This window comes from Labrus bergylta, chromosome 2, assembly GCF_963930695.1.
Source record: "Labrus bergylta chromosome 2, fLabBer1.1, whole genome shotgun sequence".
In the NCBI taxonomy this organism is placed as follows: Eukaryota; Metazoa; Chordata; class Actinopteri; order Labriformes; family Labridae; genus Labrus; species Labrus bergylta.
The window spans coordinates 33,581,048-33,606,324 of NC_089196.1; the positions used below are offsets into that span (position 1 = coordinate 33,581,048).

The window sequence follows — 25,277 nt, forward strand, 5'->3', positions numbered from 1 at the left end:
TCTGAGCCCACAAAGGAGTGACTCTGCTTCATCTAAAATGGCCTTGGCATGGTGTTTGTTTGCTGGCTTCAGGGGGGCTTTAAATCCCTTTCCAAGTGGGTTCCTGCTGTTAAAGACATCAAAAGCAACATCAATGGTGCGCAAGAATTGAACAGTGGCTGAACATCCAAAGAACTGGGGATATTTAAGCCCCCTCTCACAATACTCAATGGCATCAGCCACACTGCTGCTGAAGAGTTGGGCTGCAAGATGTACCTTCATTTTTTGATTGCACCACTGAATATGTGCCATCATCAGTTTGTTGCCAAGGCGCAAACCCTCCTTCTCCTGAAGCTTGTTGAGCTCCTTGATGTACTGCCGTCTTATCTGCTGGCCATCTTCTCTCACCAGAACCTCGACTGTTGAAAAGACATTCCAAAGAAGCTTGAGTATGTGACATGGATCCGAGAGAACATGGACTTTTTGTGTGAGATCTTCAGGATTGAAAAAGAAAGGTTTCATGTCCACGAGGTCCAACTTGGCACCAAGCTCTTTGACCATTGCAAAGTTTTGAGATGGTCCATCACATGTCAATGAGACAACCCTAACACCGATTTCATGAAGCCTAACTAGGCTCTCTCGGACAATGTTTGCTCTCTCTTGTCCGGTCATGCTGTTGATGAGGAAGTAAGCAATGGGGATCTTCCAAGACGCATTAACTGCAACAACCATGAGGACCAATGCTTGTGTTGCAATTACGTTTTCAATTTCACCAGCTCCGATGTCAACATAGCCGTGAATTTGGTCCCCCCCAAACTCAGTCTGCTTATGAATGTACATTTCATCCATCATCAATGAGCAAACTGTGTCCTTACCTAATCCTTTCTGATCAGCAACATGACTTTTTAAAGCTGTGAAAGAAGCAACAGTAAATCCAGGATCTGCAGAGATGCTACTATACCATTTTCTTATGGTTTGTGGATGAGGCAAAGCCAAAAGAAATTTCTCTCTGACATAGTCATAGGCTTTCGGAGAGTAGAAGTGCAGTGTTGTGGCGAATTGTTTCAGATTCTCTGAAAACACAGACTTCTTCTTTTTTAGTCTTTGAAAGATCTCTCTTGGAACATCTTCGAGATCAGAAAGAAGAGAGGCACATTCCAATGAAATTAGAAGTTTCTTCTGAAGCACTTTTCAGAAGAAACTGACTAAACCTTTCATTGAAGAAACTTTTGACTTCAATCTTGTGTGCTGGACTTTTAACCTCAGCTTTTTTCGAGCTGCACAGTGCTTTACCTCTGTAGCAGAAGCCATCCTCTTCAGTGTTCTTGGAGAATGAGAAACACCGTAAGAGTGATCACCCTGAGATACGGCCATTAGATCAAAACTTAGCTGTTTTGGCAGCGATCTAATGCTGTCCAATTTTTACTCTGATGTATGGGTTGATTGCTGCTACCTAGACCAACATCTTCCCCTGCATTCGCTGTCAGCGTAATGTCATCATGAATGACATCTTGAGCAACAAAGGCTTGTTGGGGTGTGTCTTCCATCATGACATTGCTGTGATCAGCAATGAGATTTACGGCACTGCTACCATCACCTACATCTGAAACCTCCTCACCACTACTCAAAACAACCATGCCATTGTCACTTACCTCATTTGCACTTACCACCAAGCATTTTCCTCCTGGCACTTTTTCCTCTGGGAAGTGGAAAATGGTAGGCACAGCAGTGTTCTTTAGACATTTCCTCCCCTATTAAAAAGTAAAAAGAAAAAGGAAAAAATGATTTAGACAGAAAATAGCAGTTATCCATTAAATCCACTTTGTGTTAATTTACTGTATTCATCTGTGTTGCACTTACACTGTGCAATTAAGCAGTTTATTGTGGATAGTACTTCATCAGTTTAAATCAATACATTTCTTTGTTAATAATAATATTTAAAATATCTCCATACCCTGGAATCAGTGCCGATGTGACAGCTTTCGAAGTGTTCACTGCACAGACGAGAAGCCTTGTTTGGAGTCCAGTTCTGTCTTCTCAGGTTGAGCATCCACTGCTCCAGCCAATCTGAATCACCTAGAGGAAAACTATTTACAGGCAAAATGTGTTAACACATATGTCAGTCTATCTTATTCACATACATCAACATGGCTGTATTCTTAAAACTATTTATTGTACATATTGCTTTACTGTATATGTTATTTCCATTCTGTATGTTATTTATATATATATATATATATATATATTACTACTGCTATATTCTTTGTAAGAGCATCCATATCGATTAAGAACGCTTCATTTGTTCCGTCGCGGCAAGAGGAGACAAAAAAGTCACGGAATACATCAGAAATATTCAGAGCCTCTGGTCCCTGGCGCACTTATTGGAGCCGTTTGGACAACATGGGTGTAACTCCCAATATTCTGTGCTAAACGGATTAACATTAGAACTGATTATTGATTGAAGTTGATGTTTCATATCTCTCTACCTCTGTGCGTAATGGCACACTTGGCACAGCTTCAATATATAGCTGATCTCTACCCGTCGAGTTGTACTTGTTATCGCATGTTTATGTTATAAAAATCATGACAGAAAATATAATTTTCAGTTTGTGGGCCGTCGAAATGAACGTCAACCAAAAAAATAATCTCAAAAATAACAATGACATATTACATTATTATTGGAAAGTACTAACGCAGAATTAATATCCAAAGTTTATTTATAAATTTCGACATTTATGTTGAGTATAGCATTCATCATAACGTCAGATAATCATATTTAAAGTCTGTGGTTAACCACCGAGGTGAACCTTTAGCTTCACACAAACTCATTCTTTTCAACATCTTAACAACTCAAATTTCTAACTCTTCGGAATTACTTTTTTCCCCAATTAAATAATGCTGGCTAGAGATGTTAACTTTAGCATCTTTGGCATGAATGGGAGATCGGCTAAACCATTGAGCGTAAATAATGGGCTACACTGAGGCCAATTGTACAGTTAGCCGGCTGGTTTACAAGCTAACCCTGAACAAGCTAGCCCCGCAAAAATAGACAGACACCTGACAGAGTATTCAATAAATATATAACACGACTATATCACTCATCGAAAAAACTGCAGAATCGACTTCTTGGATGGTCTGTTACTACAATTAACCGCACAGCAAGACATATTCGTTGTTAGATATTTGCTAAACAAACACTCCAAACGAAGAAAAAAAGATGAAGAAAGCTAACGGTTCAAGGTCGGGAACGGGATGAAGCCGAATTAAGCTAGTGTTGAGTACATAGCTCCTGCTCCTGACGCGACCATGGACGTGACAGACAGATGCGGCGCGCAGAGCTGTCAATCAAACTGTCACAATCCTAATATGGGCATAGCCGTTTCCCTTAATAAAAAACAATCCGATGAGTTATAAAAAAATTCCCCCCCCCCCCCCACAGTGTGAGGAGAAGGGGCCGTCAACTTCTCAGATATATCTCGTTTTTTGAACCAGGCTGTAAACATGTTGATTCCTGTGGTAAAAACGGGCTTTTTTGTCTGTGGGCTTATGGCACTTCCGGCGCTTCTGCAGCCAGCCTCAAGCAGAACCTCGAGGAACTGCAGTTTTTTATACTTAAGCATAGGCTTCATTTTTCGAGACCGGAGGTTGACCATTGTGCCGAACACACTCTCTCACCTCGTACTCTCTCTCCTCACTCGCTCCCCCCACACACACACACATGCACACTGAGCCCTGAGCCTGAGCCACTGTGTGTGTGTGTGTGTGTGTGTGTGTGTGTGTGTGTGTGTGTGTGGGGCAAACATTGTATCATGTTGTGGCTGATAACAGCGTGAAGCAGTGAGTGGGCGTGTCTTGCCCCCCCCCCCCTCCTTCTCTAAGTTGATACATTGACATTCTAAATGCATTTTTTTAAATTCCAGGGTAGAGCAGTACAACTGAAAATATGAGGTTTAGTTACCCTGTTTCATGACATCTGTTTAAACACAGACAGAACCTCAGTCTAAGTTCTTCTTGGGTAACACTTTATATGAAGGTCCTTGAAATAAGTTGTTATTACCATCAAATCTGTATAAGACACACTTTAAACCCTCAGGCATCAGTTTAATTTACTACCCTCTTCAGTCATTTAGGACAAAAATGTCCAACGTCCAAAAATCTGCGATAAAAATAGAACAGATTACTTTTTTTTTTTTTGCTTCTTTCTGCATAAATGTCTTAAACAACTTCAGCCCTGCTCAAAACTACCAAACATTCAATCATTTTGAGGATTTTAAGCCTTTAGATGCCAATTTCATTACTTGATCACTGTTGTTATTTATGAAAAAAAAGTTATTTTCCATATAACAAATATTTGGTGGCTGGGGGATTTTTTAAAAATCAGTCTTGAATATGTCAAAGATTATACAAAATATTGACTTTGATGCATTATTAGTTTTTGTGTAGCATCAGATTTAAAATGTACTACCCTCTTGAGTCATTAAGGACAAAAATGTTCACTTCCAAAAACTGTTATAAAAATAGTACAGATTATTTTTTTTTCTGTTTTTTGGGTTAAATCTTTTGATCAACTTCAGTCCTGATCAAAACGATCAAATATTGAATAATTATCAGGATTTAACCCTTTAAATGCTAGTTTGATTACATGATGATAATATTCTTAATGAAAAAAACACACAAAAAACAAGTTATTTTTCATACAACAAATGTTTGGTGTCTGGGGGATTTTTTTAAATCAGTCTTTGTTTTGTTAAAATCTAAGGACAAACAGAAAGTGAAAATATTAATATGCTTTTATTTACTTTGTGTTTAAAGGTTAATCAGCTTTATTATTACTTATCAGGTTATCTCTGTTGTCAGCCTTTATTTAAAGTTTGTATTGAACACTGGAGAGCAGCACTGAGCAGGTCAGGAAATCAGGTAACCTTTGTGAGCCAGGTGTGTAAACCTGCTGAGTGGCTCTAACTGACAGACAGGAGTGTCAGCGGTGTGTGTGAGAGCAGGAGTGAGGTGAGAGGCTGAGACACTTTCAGGCTGAATTCAATGAAAGGAAGACAGCAGAGATACCTTTGGTAAGTGTGCTGTGTTCTTTGGTAATTATCTGTTCAGAATGTTTGAATGGTGACATGTATTTAATGTAGGCTGTTTATTTCATAGTGATGCACTCTGCATTCTGGTTTTATAGTGTAGTGTTCACAGGAAACAATTAAATTAGAAGGGTAAATAATAATTAATATTGAACACATTTAGCTGGTTTGTTTAAATTGTAAACAAAAGATAAAGAACTGAATAGATACTAAAATTCAGATTCATTTAATGGTTATATTAACTTAAATTCTGATTTGTTTTGTTTGGTGTTAAAATGGGAAAAAGGAAGGTAAGGATGATAAAAGATGCATGGTTAATTTGTCAAAATTTGAGACTGATTTGATTTAGTATGTTTATGTTCTTAAAAGACATTTGTTAATTAACATGTTCATGTCCTTTTATGTTTGAAGGTTTACAACCTGGTAAGCTCCTGAGGGATTGTTTAAGATGTGACAATAAATACATTGGAAAAATATCTAAAGAAAGCAGCTGAATTGCAAAGCGTGTCCTCTGTTATCTTCAAGCCCTATTTAAGTCGAGGAAGCACTGAATTAAAAAACACACAGAATGACCTGACAGTTGTAAACCAACCTGTGACAGTGATGATAAAAGGATCAATGGCCTTTTCAAAGTCAAAAAGAAGACTGTTGGCGCTGGAGGAAAACTTTACTTAAAGCTAAACTGAAATAAATTGACTACATTAACTACACCTGCTCAAAATGGCAGAATAAGCATTTGGAAAAACTGTAAAGCAGCTCAAGCAGGAGAGGACCCATGTCGGGAAAATCATGGAAAGAATGACATATTTCATCGAAACCAGAGGATTACGTTCATCATATCAGAGTGGGTTTAGGAAAGGGATGGGAACAATGGATCCAGTTGTATGTTTAGAGACAGAAATAAGGAAAGCTCAGGTTAATAAAGAGTCGGTAATGGAAGTGTTTTTGATGTCCAAAAAGCCTATGACGAGGTTTGGAAAGAGGGATTAATTATCAAATTGCACAAAATGGGAATAACAAGTAAAAGTTTGAACTGGATTATAGATTTTTTATTTGATAGATATATTCAAGTCAAGATGGGGGTGGCTATATCAACTAGATATAAGGTAGATAACGGAGCTCCTCAGGGGAACGTTATAAGCCCACTCTTCTCAATAATGATTAATGATGTGTTTTCTGGAATGGATTCTGATACTGGACAATCACTATTTGCTGATGATGGGGCATTGTAACATTGACTTAAAAATGTGTTGAATAATGAGGAAGGAAAATATAAAGCTTTGTTTACATTTTTAAAAGAAACTGGACTAGTTAAGATAATTTAATTAATTCATTTACTTTTCTTTCTTTATTATTATTATTTTTTCTTTTAATAGTTATAGGTATCCTGGCCCACACTCCAGCATAGTAGATGGCGCTAATGCACCTTAAAGCTAGTTGCCACCCGCCAATTAAAGAAGAGTATCATCAGCAATGAGTTGAGTTTTCTTCCTGTGACTCTTGGATGAGTGTCAGATGTCCGAGTTTCAGGAACTTAAAGATTTATTCAGACGACGGCTGCTCGCTGCAGTTATCAGAGATATATCAGGACAAACAACAACATGTGGATACAAAGAGGAGCTCCTCCGGCCAAGAAAACTGCTGGATGTGATTTTAACACCTGAAATCAAGCTGCAGTATGTAGTGCTGGAGACAAAGATTTATCCCCTAGAAGTGAATGTGGAAGTGAACGGACTGTGCAGGAATGACACCACATTACCACTAACTCAGAATAGTGGACAAGAGCAAGCTAACACACGGCAAAAGAGAACAGAGACCTCTACAATGACAAAGGTGGGCTCTGTATTGTCTAATACATTTCTCTGGGAAATGGGAGAACGGTTAACAGGCAGAGCACAGTGAGCTGAGATATGTGATGAGACCGGCTGGCCTGCAGTACCTCCCCTGCAAAGTGCCTCCTCAACCCCGGTATCTTGAAGGACACAGCCGTGGACAGCTGTGAAAGGGAGGGTTAGCAACAAGCCTCCCCTACAACCTAATGTGGAACTATAGAACAGATATTCCCCTCTGTTGCAGAGCACTGGATCTTCATCTGGTTCTCCATCCTCAGACATCAGGGTAAGGACTGAAAACATATCAAAAAGTAAACGGCTACAGGGAAAGCTAAAGCCTGGGCTTGAGACTCTGATTGTGGGTGACTTTGCTGTTAAAGATGTACAAAGGATGTGCGGTAAAAACACAGAAGTACTGTGTTTTCCCAGAGATATGGTCTCTGATTTAGCAGACAGGATCCTGCATATTGTGGCTAAACACCCGACTGTGAAGAATGCCATACTGCACATTGGGTCAAATGATGTCACAAAACAACAATCTGAAGTCTTGAAACAGGACTTCACTGGTCTGCTGAGGATGGTCAGCCCCTTGGATGTGGATGTGTTTATCAGCGGCCCCATACCACCAGTCAGAAGAGCAGAGGAGAGATTCAGCAGGTTGTTGGCACTGAATAACTGGCTTACAACTGCATGTAATGCCCATTCAGTCATGCGGGTGTTTTGTCTCCTCAGCTTGATAAGGATGAAATGCAGAACATTCAGAGGTCAAACTGATGTGTTTTGGGTCCAGGCTGCAAGGATATCAGCAGTCATGACTCTGTCCAGGATAAGCCGGGGCCCTGCACGTCAGTAGGTTCCAAAATCTCTGTGATGATAGGTAATAGAAGAATAAAGGGGACTCTGCCAAGAAGCAAAAGGCAGCTATGTGATTTTGCAAACTTGTCAAACTTAGCATACATTCCTTTTGAGCCACAACCTGTCCCAAAAACGTTAGCAGCCGAAGCTTCTAGGACCCTGAAGCTGGCTCTACTAAACATTAGATCACTGGCAGGGAAATCATTTTTAATCAATGATTTTATTATTGAGCACAAGCTTGATTTTATGTTTTTAACTGAAACTTGGTTAGACAAAAATAACAGTGCAGCTGTTCTTATCGAGTCAACCCCTCCCAACTTCAGTTTTGTAAGCGAGGCCTGAGTGCATAAGAGAGGAGGAGGAGTCACAGTTTTGTTTAATGACTCCTCCCAATGTAAGTGTGGCAAGGGTTGGTGAATGGTAATATCTTATGTCAAATAATAACCGACAACACCACCTGGGGGCTTGCACCTCAGGAAATACAGAACTTAAAACTCCAAATGTAAATAATTAAGACACACAGATTCGAACACTGATGAGGCAGAGACGTGGTTTCAAAAGAATTTAAGGGGTTTATTTGAATAAATCTGAGGAAATATGCAAACTAAGGTGGACTGAAGCTATGAATTTCAACATCTTGCACTGCAGCTGCCATGATAAAGACTGCTTGTTACAACCAGGTAACAACCAACCTCCTCTGCTCTTCAGGAGCTGAGGCTCACGTGAGTGATGTAGGAAGTCAAACAAGAGAAGCATGAATAGATGGCGCCCTCTGCTGTTTAAAAAAAGTACTGCGATTCAGTTTTTCAGAGTATCAAAGTGAACCTTGACACCTTTGAATCGATTTTTAACTGCCTCAGTATTAATCTTTATATCCTTGTATGCAGGTGTTGGAAACAGGAAGTTAGTTATTGTAGTTTGTCAGCAGGGTAAGCTTCAGCAGTGACACACAGGTACTGTACATCACCTGTAGTAGTCCCTTTTTTAGTGCTGTCATACCTGCGTCAGGTGTGAACAAGGACAGATTTCGATTGGCTGTGACTGACACTTAAACTCTGCTTTGATAGTTACTCTGTAGATTCAGATGAACCAGGTACATTTAGATTTTCATTCATTTCAAAGAGCGTCCCATTGATTGACTAACGATGTAAATGATCATTCACTGTGAAACTGTCAACAGTTTTTAGACAATTAAATAAAACATGTCAAACACAGAAGTTTATCGATCACTGAAGATCATTTCAAAAGGACGATGGTCAATAATAACTCAAGTTTTTGTCTTTTTTTAATGACAGTCTGAAAGTTCTTCTCTTGATTGACAGCTGAGGTTTCAACATGAAGACAATCTCTGCTGCTTCTGATCACACACACTTTTATTTCTTCTCATGAATCTTAAAATAATAAACTCAAACTTCCTTCAGGGAGAAATGGAGGGTGTGTCCTTTGATCACCTGTTGGTATGTTGATGAACCAACTGTAGTATTTCCTGGTCTCAGTAGGACTCTGACTCTGTCTCATTCTGACGCAGATCTGTTCTCTGTGTTGAAGGTAAGAGACACTTTTCACTGTTTTTAAGACCCTCTGTTTGATTTAAGTGTCAAAAGAGCTGTAAGCTAACAGTTAGCCACCAGGTTCATTAGCTGCTCTGACTATAGTAGAAGTGCAGGGAACATGATGACTCTCAGTTAGCATGCAGGCTATGCTAACATGCTAACAGTACAGTTTAACACAGCAGAGGGAGGGCGTGGAGTCTGTCCTCATCAGTTAGGACTAAAAATAATCACTCCATCAGCTCAACTGGTTCCACAACTTCTCTGAAACTGGACGGTTGCCAAGCAACACAAACACTCCTCTGCAAGTCAAGTCAAGTCAAGTCATATTTATTATAGAGCACATTTAAAAACAGCTACAGCTGACCAAAGTGCTGTACAATACATGAAAAAAGAAAAAACAACTTGAGATCACAATGTCCACAAGAGAGAAATATATATATATATGTATACATATATACATATATAAATAAAAAATATATAAAGAAAGCAACAAAGGAACCTGAAAGAAACGGTCTATTCAGGACCAGAGGACTCAAATGCTAAAATATAAAAGTATGTCTTGAGACAGGACTTAAAAGAGTCAACAGAGGGTGCAGACCTGATGGAATGAAGGAGGCCGTTCCACAGTTTAGAGGCTTTTACTGAAAAGGCCTGATCTCCCTTTAGCTTGAGCTGTGAGCGGGGAACAGCCAGGAGGCCCATGTCTGATGATCTCAGGCACCTAGATGAGGTGTACGGCCTGAAGAGGTTGGTAATATATAAGGGGGCCAGGCCATTCAGGGCTTTAAAAACAAACATCACAATCTTAAAATCGATTCTGAATCGTATTGGGAGCCAATGAAGGAACGCTAGGACAGGACTGATATGCTCCCTCTTCTTGGTTCCAGTCAGCAGCCTTGCTGCAGCATTTTGGACCAGCAATTGCAGTAGTCAAGCCGGGATGAAATGAGCGCATGGGTTACTGTCTGTAAGTCACTGAATGAGAGGATAGGTTTTAGCTTGGAAATTGTACGGCGCTGAAAGAAACTGGATTTGACAACTGTATTTACCTGCCGATCAAATGTAAAGCCTGAGTCGAAGATAAAGCCAAGGTTCCTGTCGTGGGGCCTAATGTGGTTGTATAAGTGACTTAAGCTGTTGGCGACCTGTTTGATGATGTCGGTTTAACTGGGCAGAGCAGTTGAAGGGCGGGGAGGCTGAGATGTGCCTGGTAGGGGCTGAGATATTTTTTCTAATGCCAGCAACTTTTTCAGTGAAGAACTTTAGGAAGTCTTCAGCTCTACTAAGGGGAGTGTCTAGAGAGGATCCAGGAGGGGGGCAGGTGAGAGAGTTTATAATATTGAATAGGACTTTAGGATTATGGTGATCTTTTGAGATGATATCTGAGAAATGTTTTGCTCTCGCTGCCTTGACTGCAATTTGGTATCTGATCAGCCGCTCTTTAAGGATGTCATGTGAGATTTGGAGCTTATCCTGCTTCCACTTGCGTTCAGCTTGTCTGCAGCTCCTCCTTAGGGCTCTAGTGGATTCAGTAATCCAAGACTGTGATTTAGGCTTTGGTTTTTTTATCTTGAGAGGAGCAATATGGTTGAGAATTGAGGAGCAGGTAGCATTAAATAATTGAATGTGATTCTCAGTGCAGAGTTCAGTAGGAATATTTTCAACGGACAGAGTATCTTGAGCAGCTGAGAATAAACTGGCAGTGGAAGGGTTAATGTAACGAGAGTAAAGCATGGGGAGGAGACCATTTGATGACAGGACAGAGAGAGACACATTAAAAATAATGGCACTGTGATCTGAAAGACAAGGGTCCATTATTTCCAAATTGTTAACAGGAAAACCACAAGACAAGACCAAGTCCAAAGTGTGGCCATGTTTATGAGTGGGACCTGAGACATGCTGTGCAAAATTAAATGATTCAATCAGGTTTAAAAATTCACCGACAAGTGGTTTTGATGGACAACATACATGGACATTAAAATCACCCAGTATTAAAATTCTTTCAAATGATGGCACAATTTGCGATAAGAGGTCTGCAAACTCAGTGATAAAATGTTTATCTGATTTTGGAGGACGATATAATATGATGATAAGAAGAGGGTTTGCTGTACCCACTTTGTTTTTAAAAACTGCTGCCAGACCCCCGCCCCGTCCGGAGGGTCGTGGCGTGTTAAAGAAGGAACATTCATTTGGAGAAAGCTCAATAAGTGGACTTACATCATTGGAGTTCAGCCAAGTTTCAGTCGCCAGAAGGAAATCTAGGCCCTGGGATGTGAAAAAGTCGTTAAGAATAAAAGTCTTATTTAGCACTGATCTGGCATTTATCAGAGCCAGTTTAATCGGGGCCGCATTACTGACGTGCGCTAGTGGCGTCCATGGCAGAGAGCGGAGGTCACTAGAGTTTACACCGCTGCAACGTTCAGTGGCAGATCAGGATTTTGAGCCTCGGTGATATCGGAAAGACATTTTTACTGAAATATTGAAAGTGCTAGAAGCCTCGAAAGGTCCAAGTCCTGTAGTTGAATGAATTTTCGACGTGGAGCTCTGCAGAAGGGGACAGCTGATCTCTGCTGCACCCACAGCAGAGATCAGCACAGACCAGAGACCTTATTATGCAGCTCTATAAGTAGAATTACTGCAGTGAAATCACAGTGTGTGATTCTAGTAGATAGATTTATAAAGACAAACTCTGTCTGCTGTAGTTATTCTCTATGATCAGCTCTTATTGAATGTCTCCTTCCAGTCAGATAGCTGTGTCAGATTGATCTAACCAATGGGGATTCTTCAGTCTGTTGGGCCCCTTCACAGGGGGGTCCTCCAACCATTCATCACCAATATGTGATCAATAATCTGACACCTACAAAAAAATGCTCTGTATAAACATTTATCTTCAAAGTTCACAGAAGTATTATTTCCAACATAAAGAACATCTCTCCCCGATAGTTAAGACTAGACTCGCAGCATTCGGTCATTTACTGTTACATTTCATCTTCACTGTCTGCTCCACCACTGCTCCTCTGTTTTCACTCTCAGACGGATAATTCATTTCATAGGAATAAATCATGTGACTCTTAGCAGAGCGATGAGAGTGAGTGATGTCAGATGGGGCCCCCTTAGAACCCGATCACACAGAGACGCAACTCGCCTCAAAAAAACACCTGAACGCAGCTGAGGAAAGAACAGCTGGGAGCGCCTGTGGAGCAGGGCTGTGTGTGCATACGGGCGACCAAATGAAATATGTTTGCTCCAAGAGGAGGAGGGGAAAATGTCATAAAAAGCGGAGGTCAAACCTACTTGATTTGATTGGCTACTTTAAGTGACATTGACGATCGCTGCGACTCTGCTTCTTGATCAAAAAAGTTGAAAAATGTTTAAACTTTTATGCGTACCCAAAAACTGCTAGAAAAATGTGTCTTGCAGCAACAAAGAAGAGCGCCCAGCAATCACGCTGGACCATAAGATAACCATGGTTTTGTTGGTGCTGCTTTCCCTTTTTGAAGGTGAACCAGGTAGATGTGATGTTTGTAGACTGACAGTGAGGTGATGATGATGATGATGATGAAGATGAACCAGGTAGATGTGATGTTTGTAGACTGACAGTGAGGTGATGATGATGATGATGATGAAGGTGAACCAGGTAGATGTGATGTTTGTAGACTGACAGTGAGGTGATGATGATGATGATGATGATGATGATGGTGAATCAGCAGCTTCATATCTTTGTTTTCTCCACAGCTGAAGATCTTTGACTGGATGTGACTTCAGCAGCTGAACTCCATCAGTGTTGTTGTAGTGACAGAGTGCAGCTCTCCCAGCAGGGGGCGCTCTGCTATGGATCAGTGTGAGGACACAGAGGAGGGAGTCCCTCCCTCTAAAACCTCTCTGTGTGAGGAACATGAAGCTCTGAGGTGAGGATCTCTAACTGTCCATGACTCTTCTCCATGTCACAGCTCAACACTCACATCACTCCACCTTCATCATCATCATCATCATCATCACCATCACCATCATCATCACCATCACCATCATCATCATCATCATCATCACCATCACCATCATCATCATCATCATCATCACCATCATCATCATCATCATCATCATCATCATCATCATCACTGTCTCATCTGCTGCTCACAGTAACTAATAATGTTGTTTTTTTGTATCAGGATGCAGGAACAGAGACCAGACTCTCCTGGACCCAGCTGTGTGTCCATGAAGAGTGACCGGTCTATAGGTCGCCTTATTGAGTTTAAAGATGGACGTCCTGCTGATGGAAGGTGAGATCTGAAATTGACAAAGAGCTCTGTTCTGCTTTTCTGTAGGCTCACTCTTTCATCCTCAGCCATTTACATCACTCTCAGTCTTCAGTCCATGTTCACCTCTCCCAGGACTCGTACTTTTCTCCTGTTTCTCCTCCTTCTCCACCAGAGGTCCTCAGAATTCACCTCCTTCTCTTCTAGGTTTCAATAGCCCAGACCTTCCCTTCTACTCTACTCACCTGTCTTCATTTTCCTCATCAGCTTCATTTAGTTTTCTTACCATTTGAAGTGTTTGTATTTGAACCCTGACCTGCCTGAAGGCTGTAAAATGTGGAAAAGAATCATTTTATTGCAGCTGTGAGTCCATTTTTTTCTGCATTTGGGTCTTTCCCTGCGCCCTATTTCCCCGACCCTGTCAGAACTTAACCTGCCTGACACAGAACCAGCCGACAGTGTGATGGACTTTATGACTTCAAAGCAAAAACAGCCCTACTAGAAAGAAGCTAAATATTCTGAGACAAAGTCAAAATAATAGGCCAAACCTTAAAAAAGAGACAAATCTGAGGAAATATTTATTTTTGGGCTTTTTGTTCCGTTATTTAGAGACAGGACAGTAGATAGAGTCGGAAATAAAGGAGAGAGAGAATGGGGAATGACATGCAGGAAAGGAGCCACAGGTCGGATTTGAACCCGAGCACCCGCTTGGAGGGCTACAGTCTCCCTACATGGGATACACACACTAACCACTAGGCCACCAGCACCCCAATTAAAGCATTTTTATTGAATGAACATTTTTGTTTTTCCCTCAGGTAGAATGAAAGTCCTCTCCTTCCTCACTCCCAATGATGACCAAAACAAACAGACATACTGTCCACAATATCAGATTTCATTCACTGAGAGTCTGCTTCTGCACGTCCATTTTAAAGACTTAAAAGTAACTATACATTTTATAGTCAGGGCTGGCGCTGGTGTAGACCAGCTCCTAGTTATGCTGCTATAGGCTTAGACTACTGGGGGAACTGGCACCTTGAGCTCCTATATCTCCCTCCCTCTCTCTCTCTCTCTCTCCCTCTCTCTCCCTCACTCTCTCTCTCTCTCTCTCTCTCTCTCTCTCTCTCTCTCTCCCTCTCTCTCTCTCTCTCTCTTCTCTCTCCCTCTCTCTCCCTCACTCTCTCTCTCTCCTCTCTCTCTCTCTCTCTCTCTCTCTCTCTCCCTCTCTCTCTCTCTCTATCTCTCTCTCCTCCTCTCTCCCTCACTCTCTCTCTCTCCCTCTCCTCTCTCTCTCTCTCTCTCTCTCTCTCTCTCTCTCTCTCTCTCTCCTCTCTCTCTCTCTGTGAGATCATATTACTGCATGTTGCTATCTGTAAATCTCAGTTATTAACCACAGCATCTTTCTGAGCTGTGTTTATGTTTAAGTCGTCTTCTGTTAACTTTACTTTCATCAGTCTGAAGAATTTGAGGACAGACACAGTGTTGGCTGTATTCTGAGTGAGATACTGTTCTAATAGAAACAGAGAGAACTGTGGAGAACATCACCTCTGCTCCTGATTACTGATTATCCATCTGCCAGTTTTAAACTGGAACAATCTGATTAAAAATGATCTTTGAAACAAGATCCAGGATGTGGTTAAAACGATGAGTAGGTTCGTTTTACACCCTGGGTGAAACCAATAGAGTCTAATAATGACATGAAAGCTGTGCTAAGGCTATCATTATCAACATCCACGTGGACATTGAAGTCACCTACAACAATTGTTCTATCACTGCTAAGGACTACATTTGATAAGAATTCTGCAAATTCAGATAGAAATTCAGAATATGGGCCAGGAGGGCGGCAAACTACAACAACTAGAACTGGCTGAAAGGTTCTTGAGACTGGATGTGAAAGACTAAGAACAAGGCTTTCAAAAGAAGAAAAATTCAGCCTTGGTCGAGGGTTAACTAGAAGACTAGAATTATTATTTTTTTTTAAAAGATCCTGAGAGCACTGAGCTGTTATTGGTTGTGGGGTGTAACAGAGAATCTATTGTCCTGAAAAGATGTCTGGGGCTGTTTATCAGGTTTGAGAAATATTCTTGCCTTGATTTTCGGATGGCTTTGTTGTAGTCTTTTATTGCTTCTACAAGTATATTTTTTATCAATTTCTATTTTTGTTTTGCAGTCTGCAGTCTCTCTTAAGTGCATTGGTCGCATTGTTTTTCCATGGAACGACCTTTTTTGTTTTTACTGTCTTAGTTGTGATTGGAGCGCAGGCATCAAGCACTGTCCTCAGTTTATAATTAAAATCGGTAACAAGTTGTTCACAGGATGATGGTAAGGTGGTATTTCTGTAAGATGTTATGTAAGAGTTGTGGCTACTTCAGGGGTAATGTGCCGTTTGTTAACTGTACGTTCTATTGCACCTGGAGGAGAGTGATAAAAACTGTTAAAAAAATATGTCGGCCCGCACCGGCTACAGGTGGCTGGCTAACTACTGCTGCATACGATGACTCTGACTCAGCTGTGCAGAGCCATCTCTCTAACTCAGACACCCTCACCTCCAAAGCTAAAAATAAACTACATTTCTTAGATTATCACTAAAGGAGGACGAGGAGTAACTTAACATCTGACACGTAGAGCAGGAGAGAGCAGGAGAGGGAAAGACAGAAATCAAAGCCATTGTAAATAAAGCTAACTGCTAAGCTAGGCTAAGAGTAGGTAGCTAAAATAAAAAAAACTTTTAAGCAGGTTTGTCGCTAGAGAGAAAGAGTGCTTTTCGATCACTTCTGTTTGTCTGAACGTACAGTGTGTTGGAAACAACAGTCGTAAGAAACTAGACAAAATTAACAATTAAGCTTTTAGCTTTTAGCTTTTAGCTCTAACGATCAGCACTGAACAACACAATACAGCGGAGAACAGGAAGTTATGCAATACACTCACCTGTAGTACGTAGCACGTAGCAGCCCCTGATGGAAGGTGAGAATTAAAAATGAAGTTAATGTTATGTCTCTGTTGTTTAAAGACTCATATCTTGGCTCAGAGTTTCATTATATATATCTTGTTGTTTTCTTGTGTAATATGTTCTGTCACAGAGTTCAACAGGAGAGCTCCAACATTCACAGAGATCAATCAGACCAGCAGAATCCAACAGACCTGGACTCCATCTTTATGGTGTGTTCAACACACTGTTAATTAATATACTACCATTACAATAATTTAATTCTAAGTTATTGTTCTGTTTAGACCAGCTGACCTTCAGGCTGACAGATGAACCACATGTTGAGTTCTACCAGTTTATACTAAATATCCAGTGTCTCCTTCTGTTCCAGCTGCTGGAGGAGAACATCATCACCTTTGTGAAGAACGAGCTGAAGAGAGTCCAGAGGGTTCTGAGTCCAGATTACCCAGAATGCTTAGAGAGTCAGAGTGAGGATGAAGAGCAGGGGAGAAGCTGTAAAGAGGCATTTTTGAAGATCACTCTCCACTTCCTGAGGAGAATGAAGCAGGAGGAGCTGGCTGACTGTCTGCAGAGCAGTAAGAACATTTTAACAGATTTAGTATTTTAGAAAAAGGACAAAGAGGTTTAAAGTTCCAAACTCAGATAGTCATGTCATCTATATCAGGATCTGTTCATTGATTTCAGTTCTTTCTTTATTCAGGAACAGTCACTGCAGAGTGCCAAAAACTCAAATCTAACCTGAAGGAGAAGTTCCAGTGTGTGTTTGAGGGGATTGCTAAAGCAGGAAACCCAACCCTTCTGAACCAGATCTACACAGAGCTCTACATCACAGAGGGAGGGACTGGAGAGGTCAATGATGAACACGAGGTCAGACAGATTGAAACAGCATCCAGGAAACCAGACAGACCAGAAACAACCATCAGACAAGAAGACATCTTTAAAGCCTCACCTGGAAGAGATGAACCAATCAGAACAGTGATGACAAAGGGAGTGGCTGGCATCGGGAAAACAGTCTTAACACAGAAGTTCACTCTGGACTGGGCTGAAGACAAAGACAACCAGGACATACACTTCACATTACCATTCACTTTTAGAGAGCTGAATGTGCTGAAAGAGAAAAAGTTCAGCTTGGTGGAACTTGTTCATCACTTCTTTCCTGAAACCAAAGAAGCAGGAATCTGCAGGTTTGAAGAGTTCCAGGTTGTGTTCATCTTTGACGGTCTGGATGAGTGTCGACTTCCTCTGGACTTTAAAAACAACGAGACCCTGACTGATGTCACAGAGTCCACCTCAGTGGATGTGCTGCTGACTAACCTCATCAGGGGGAAACTGCTTCCCTCTGCTCACCTCTGGATAACTACAAGACCTGCAGCAGCCAATCAGATCCCTCCTGAGTGTGTTGACATGGTGACAGAGGTCAGAGGGTTCACTGACCCACAGAAGGAGGAGTACTTCATGAAGAGATTCAGAAATGAGGAGCAAGCCGACAGAATCATCACCCACATCAAGACGTCCAGAAGCCTCCACATCATGTGCCACATCCCAGTCTTCTGCTGGATCACTGCTACAGTTCTGGAGGATGTGCTGAAGACCAGAGAGGGAGGAGAGCTGCCCAAGACCCTGACTGAGATGTACATCCACTTCCTGGTGTTTCAGTCCAAACTGAAGAACATCAAGTATGATGGAGGAGATAAGACAGATCCACACTGGAGTCCAGAGAGCAGGAAGATGATTAAGTCTCTGGGAAAACTGGCTTTTGAGCAGCTGCAGAAAGGAAACCTGATCTTCTATGACTCAGACCTGATAGAGTGTGGCATCGATATCAGAGCAGCCTCAGTGTACTCAGGAGTGTTCACACAGATCTTTAAAGAGGAGAGAGGACTGTACCAGGACAAGGTGTTCTGCTTCATCCATCTGAGTGTTCAGGAGTTTCTGGCTGCTCTTCATGTCCATCTGACCTTCATCAACTCTGGAGTCAATCTGATGTCAGAAGAACAAACAACATCCAGGTGGTCTAAAGGATTCAGAGAAAACCCTGACCCAACACATTTATATCAGAGTGCTGTGGACCAGGCCTTACAGAGTCCTAATGGACACCTGGACTTGTTCCTCCGCTTCCTCCTCGGTCTTTCTCTAGAGACCAATCAGAATCTCACACGAGGTCTGCTGACACACACAGGAAGTGGCTCAAAGACTAATCAGAAAACAGTCAAGTACATGAAGGAGAAGATCAGTGAGGATCTGTCTGCAGAGAAAAGCATCAATCTGTTCCACTGTCTGAATGAACTGAATGATCGTTCTCTAGTGGAGGAGATCCAACAGTCCCTGAGATCAGGACGTCTCTCCACAGATAAACTGTCTCCTGCTCAGTGGTCAGCTCTGGTCTTCATCTTAATGTCATCAGAAAAAGATCTGGACGTGTTTGACCTGAAGAAATACTCTTCTTCAGAGGAGGCTCTTCTGAGGCTGCTGCCTGTGATCAAAGCTTCAAACAAAGCTCTGTACGTGCTCACATAACTATCCAGTTCAAATGTAGTTCTCTTCATTCAGAAATAACAACTATAGTTTGTAATTGCTTTCATTTGTGTTCTTCTGAATCCTCTTCAGGCTGAGTGTCTGTAACCTCTCAGAGAGAAGCTGTGAAGCTCTGTCCTCAGTCCTCAGCTCCCAGTCCTCTAGTCTGAGAGAGCTGGACCTGAGCAACAACAACCTGCAGGATTCAGGAGTGAAGCTGCTGTCTACTGGATTAAAGAGTCCACTCTGTAGACTGGACACTCTCAGGTTAGTGTGCTGCTGATCCACATTAGTCCTTTAAGATCATGTTTTCTTGATGAATCATTTATTAAATGGGCCTTGGTGGTGGTTTAAAGTTTTACTGTATGTTTCCACATTAAAGCTGTAAAGCTCTGAGCTCGTTCTATAGCTCTCAGTCTTTTAGTCTGAGGAAGCTGGACTGGAATAAAGAAAGTTAAATATGAAGTTCTTTCCCCACCAACAAACAAACCATGGATAATGTTTGGAACATAAAGAACTAAAGAATCTTTATTTCAGATGAAACAGTTCAGAACTGTTTCTACATCACTGCTGATGTCAAAGCAGTCCGTGTGTTTATCTCACGCTCTGTCTTACCTTCACTATTTGTCACCAGAGTAAATATTGATTAGTATCAGATTATGAAGTCTATTCTGTTCAGCTGCATGGTTATGACGGGATGTTACTGGTAAAACAGAGAAGAATGGACCAATGGATGTTAAGTATGTGTGCGTGTGTGTGTGTGTGTGTGTGTGTGTGTGTGTGTAGTCTGTCAGGTTGTCTGATCACAGAAGAAGGTTGTACGTCTCTGGCCTCAGCTCTAAGCTCCTCCCCCCTGAGACATCTGGACCTGAGCTACAATCATCCAGGAGAACGAGGAGAGAAGCTGCTGTCTGCTGGACTGGAGGATCCACACTGCAGACTGGAGACACTGAGGTACAGACAGACACACAGAAGCTGTCTCACTGTTTCTGAATGATGAACTCTGCTTCTTGTCTGATGCTGGATTTAAATGAAGATGTATGAAATAGATTCTGATCTGGTTTCTTCCTCCAGGTTGGACCATAGTGGACTGCACAGACTGGATCCTGGTCTGAGGAAGTGTGAGTGTGTTTTCATTTCTCTTCATCAGAACACAGCAGCACATGTTGGAGTGTAGAAGAGTAAATGCTCTTGAACAATCAGACAGAGACTATGGCTTGTGAATAGAGGATTTGTTTATTTCTCTCTGAGAAGTTAATAACAATAACTTAGATTTATATAGCGCCTTTCATGAAACCCAAGGATGCTTTACAAAGTCTGTGTGTGTGTGTGTGTGTGTGTGTGGGGGGGGGGGCATAATGGGAGACAACAAGAGAGGAATAGAAAAACACAAACAGAGAAGAGAAAGGATAGAAACACTAGACAAACAAATGAAGGAGAAAGGGAGTGGGTGATCAGCTGAGGGGAGTGTTAGATGAGGCTGAATGCTTTGGTGAACAGATGGTGTTTGAGGAGGTTTTTAAAAATGACCAGGGGTCTCATTTATAAAAGAGTGCGTAAAATTCATACTAAAAATGTACGTGTGCCAAAAACCCAGAAAAGGCGTGCGCACAAAATGATTCAGAGTTATAAAACCGTTCGTACGCACACCTGCACGCAATGTTCCCTTTATAAATCACGATCCACCTGGAAATGTGCGCACGTAGATTAGTCCCATGTTCCGCCCTCTACACGCCCACATTCAACCATAAACGGTCAATGCAAAGCAGCTCGTGAATGAAAATGCATCCAAACGAGGGGGCAGATCAAAGGTTTCCAGCGTTGGATCACGAAAACTGAAGTTTAGACAAAGAAATGAAACTTTCTGACCCAGAAACAAAGGAACATGTGAATGAAGTGAAGGATAAAATGGACATATCGGTAGTTTGCTGCAGCAGGAGGATCACGAACTGAAGAAAATTCAGAGAATGACACCACGTCGCTGCTGCATTCACGCTGTCCTATGTGCCAAAACATCCACCGTTCATCATTACGCACGAGTATATCTGCAATGTTTACATGTTTACAGGACCCACACTGATTTCTTCATATAGTGGCAGAGAGGACACGTCAGTCAGCATTCTCCCTCACTCTATCATATTATTTATCAAAGGTTTGATCAACCAACAAAAACTTTGAATTGTTGGCCACATATTTTCGTGGGCATCTCCGTCTGCACTGTGACTAATTATGATCAAATATATGGCTTAATGATCGTGTCAGAGATGCCCCGACTTAATGTCCACACTTGAATTATTTACAGAATAAATACATGCAGCTGATGAAGATGTGCTGAGTATGGAGGAGGTGAAATGTGTGAAGCCATCGCCATGTCTCTGTGCACTCTTTATTAAAACTAAAAATCACAATTGATGATAAATGCAAGATATTGAAATATATTAATGAAAACTGGAGGCTCTATGGTCTTTGTGTTAGTCTAATGTTTAACTCTACATCAGTGATTACATTAGTGTATAAGTCCGGTCCTCTGAGGTCCGTCCGGGATAATGAAGGCGAGACGGCGCTGATGCAATATGTATGTGGCAGACTTTTATTTTTTATTTTATGTTTATATATTGTCATAATGAAAGTTACTTATTGGAAACGGCTCACTACATGTGCGATTATAGCCTAAATAAAACCATCGGTTTGAATGATTGTGATGACGTGGATCTGTCAGTAAAGTTTGATATTTAGTGAAATAGGTTTGCTTTGTTGTTAAGGGAGCGAGCATTCTGCAGCATAAATGAGGCGGTGGTGTATTCTGAAGCAGAGGGGGAGAGAGGAGTGGTTCTGTCAACACACACAACAACAGGTATCAGGTTTCTGCTGTGCACGTGTGATTTGTTGTGATGATGGCGCCGGTCAGACACTACAGTGGGGATAGCATGGTCAGTGTAAACAAACTTGCATCGGGCAGCTCTATGCACGTAGTGAGGACGGCGCAGGAGTCCGAAAGATTTAATGGAAGCAAGGTTGTCCGGAGAGAAGTGGCAGGCGAGATTCTGGAGTTGCAGAGCGGAGTATGTTAGTAGTACCATGTCCGCAGCAGGGAGAGCAGCTGCTAGCTGCAGGCTGAAAGCCGCAAGCTACCGGGCGCCAGCCGGGGTCAGGAAAACCGCAGGAATGAGAGCCAAACCAGGATGAAGAAAGGACCAATTTTGTGGCAGACTGGGGACCCGTCTGGACACAATCTGAGCAGGAGAGCAGCAGCCGGCAGTCTGGTTGTCAGGCAGGCCTCTTCGCCGCCAGCAGCCGAGCCAGAGTAGGGGGGAAGCGGCAGCCAGCGGTAGCCAACAGGTGGCGCAGGGCGACGGGTCCAAGCCAGGTAGGGAGCCGACGTGGCCGACGAAGAAGGACGGTCCACCAATAAGGCAGGCGAGGGTCCAGTGATCACAGACTGGTGAGGATATCCTGATAGCTGTGCGAGAAGCTAACAGCTGATCGGCGGCTAGCGCTAACAGCTGATCGTCATAGATGGTGAGTAGCTGTCAGTTTACACAAACTGAAAGCAGCAGCAAAGTCGATCTGTTTGCAGACTGTTAGTAGAGGATAAGTAGGAGGGAGAAGCATAGATAGCACAAAAGAAACACCATTTATGTCACGGATCGTGAAGCGGCGACATACACGCCAGCGTCCTCGCTCAACCGGAACTTTTATAACATCCCAATCATCCTTTTATGGGCAATCAACACACTGAGCAATTACAACATGTGTGCTATATGAAGACCATTTCCTAGAAGTTTCCTGGACAGACAACTGGTCTCTTAACAGGAAAGAGTGTGTGTGTGTGTGTGTGTGTGTGTGTGTGTGTGTGTGTGTGTGTGTGTGTGTGTGTGTGTGTGTGTCTTGTGTATCAGAACATGATCTTATGACTTGGCTAAATTCAGAGGTTAGATAACTATTGGTTTGTGCCTGCTGCTGTCCAGATTGTGTTTCTGTTATGATTAAACCTTTCAAACTACAACAGGATGAGGGCTGGAAGTAACACAAAGTGATGATAAAAGTGAGGGTGATGGAAACTCATGAGAGTTTAAATATGAAAAAAAAAATGTAAACTGAAATAAAAGTGATAATCCAGTGAATAGAAAATCACCATTCATCACATCCAACAGAAATGTATATTTTACAACATGCAGTTTTTGTGACATTTCACATTTTGATGTTGGCTGCTGGCCGGCTGCTCGTAGTCGAGCTCGTGGAGCTCATCAACTTTAAAAACAGCAGAAATCATTTTTGATTTGACGTTCATTTTCATAAACATGTAAATATGCAGAGTCTCCAACATCAAGTTCTCTCCTCAAAAACATCCAGACGTGAATTCAGTGATGAAATAGAAACAGAATATCTTTAGAGACATAAGCTAGCTCTCCTCCTCGTCTTCTGGCTGTGCAGACAGTAAGGCACACAGCAAAGTCCACGATCACCATAGTACAGGCCAGCAGGAACATCCAACAACAATACACAAGTCAGCTGCAGGCCGCCAGGTGGCCAGGTGAGGTCGGGACGGCGTGGCCTACACCTTAGACAAGCAGAGAAAAACTCACAAGGACTGAGTTGTCATCTGTTTCTTCAGATTTCAATCTGTTCATCCAGTCCAGTTAAATTTCAATTAAAACAAAAACATGTATGTTGTAGAGCCTAGATTGATGGAAAAGAAATGGTCTCCATGACTTCAGAAACACAGTTTAAAAGTAGTTAGACAGGACAAAGGGACGTGGCACACTCCTGCTGCCATCACATTGTGTGTGACAGTGAAAGTGGAAATGAGGCTCCTGTTTGTGCTGAATGTGACCTCTGAGGACAGAACAGTTGGAGACAGCAGATGGTTCATAGATTCTTTGTGCTGCACTTTGATTAGTCAGACTTTATTCACTGCATGTGTTTGTTGATTTGGATCTCCATTCTTCCTGGCTGCCATGGTAACTCCATTTGAACTTGATTAGAAGTGGATTATTACATTTCAGTGCTGTCAAACATCATTCAGTGCTGAATATGAACTGTAAGTTTGATTGGCTCTCAGTAAGTAGGGGTGTAACGGTACACAAACATTTCAGTTCAGTACAGTTCTCAGTTTTGAAGCTTCGGTTTGGTACATTTTCACTACAGTAAAGGGACCTGATGCAACGCTTTTTTTTTCTTTATAGGAACATTTATAATTTCCCTTTTACACATTGGACTAAGTGCAGCATCGACAGTTCAGACTTGTACACCTGCTCAGGTTACTTTTTAATAACATTTTAAATTAAACATTGTAAAAAAAACATAAAATAAACTTATGCTGCTTCCTTCAACCAAAAGAGTCTCCAATAAATAAAAGATATGAATGAAATAAAGTATTTTAGAATGAAATGAAGTCATTAATATAGCCTATATATAAAAATATTTCTTTTAAATTACACTGACACCTTTTAGTTTATGAAGGCAACACTTTTTTGAATGCTCTTTGAGCACATAATAAACCTAATCACATCTGGGACAGTGTAGTTTCAGAACTATTAATATTTCCCTCTGTCGATATAAGAACTTCAATGGCATTTTTTATGGCTTTGGCCCGTTTAGAATTACTAGCAAAAGGCTGTCTGTTTTTTCCTAGTTGCAGTGATGTTTACGTTCACGTGGTGCCTTTTCAAGTGCTTTAATAAGTTGGACGTGTTGCCTGTGACGTACCCGATGTCCTCTGAACAACAACGGCACACTACTCTCGTCTTGTCAACGTCTCTTTGTCCATTATTGTGGGAATGGGGAGGGAGGTGTTCATTCTATCATGCTGCAGGTCAGTGACGTGCGGCGAGGTTCGTGGCTGGTGAGGCACTGACTTTTTCAGAGTCAGATTTACAAATATATGAACCCATTTATAGAGTAGCTTAAATTCACCATTCAATTGGCAGCTTGCACATTGACTACTGGTTGTGTTTCATATCTCATATCAGCATTATTTACACACACATAGAGGGAAGGTGCATATTTGGCAAAGGAAGAACGTTACATTTATAGCGCCTCAGAAATGTTTTTTCCATTGCAATTCCACAATTCATACTCATTCAATAAAAATAAAAGTAGGCATATACTGCGGTGTATTCATGGTCTTACCTTTACTTGTAAACAAAGTCCTTTCACCTATCCTTCTGGACTAAAATATCTGTGACTTTGTTGTAAAAGTCCTCCTTACCTTCTTTTAGTTTTAAAAGTCTTCATTATTTATCACTTCACGTTTTGATGGA

The 25,277-nt window shown here is 41.6% G+C and overlaps 3 protein-coding genes across 6 annotated transcripts in view; 2 read left to right on the forward strand and 1 right to left on the reverse strand.

The window, feature by feature from the left end:
* Positions 1-25,277, reverse strand: part of LOC136181104 (NLR family CARD domain-containing protein 3-like) — a 724,139-nt gene that overhangs the window by 185,873 nt on the left and 512,989 nt on the right. The gene's annotated exons all lie outside the window — the stretch shown is intronic.
* LOC136181103 (NLR family CARD domain-containing protein 3-like) overlaps positions 1-25,277 on the forward strand; it is a 113,779-nt gene that overhangs the window by 85,085 nt on the left and 3,417 nt on the right. The window contains exons 10-12 of the mRNA XM_065961420.1: positions 19,108-19,281; positions 19,801-19,968; positions 20,089-20,135. Of these exons, the coding sequence (XP_065817492.1) occupies positions 19,108-19,281; positions 19,801-19,968; positions 20,089-20,135 (389 nt within the window). The remainder of the gene's footprint in view (positions 1-19,107; positions 19,282-19,800; positions 19,969-20,088; positions 20,136-25,277) is intronic.
* LOC136181112 (protein NLRC3-like) overlaps positions 1-25,277 on the forward strand; it is a 693,514-nt gene that overhangs the window by 48,241 nt on the left and 619,996 nt on the right. The window lies entirely within an intron of this gene.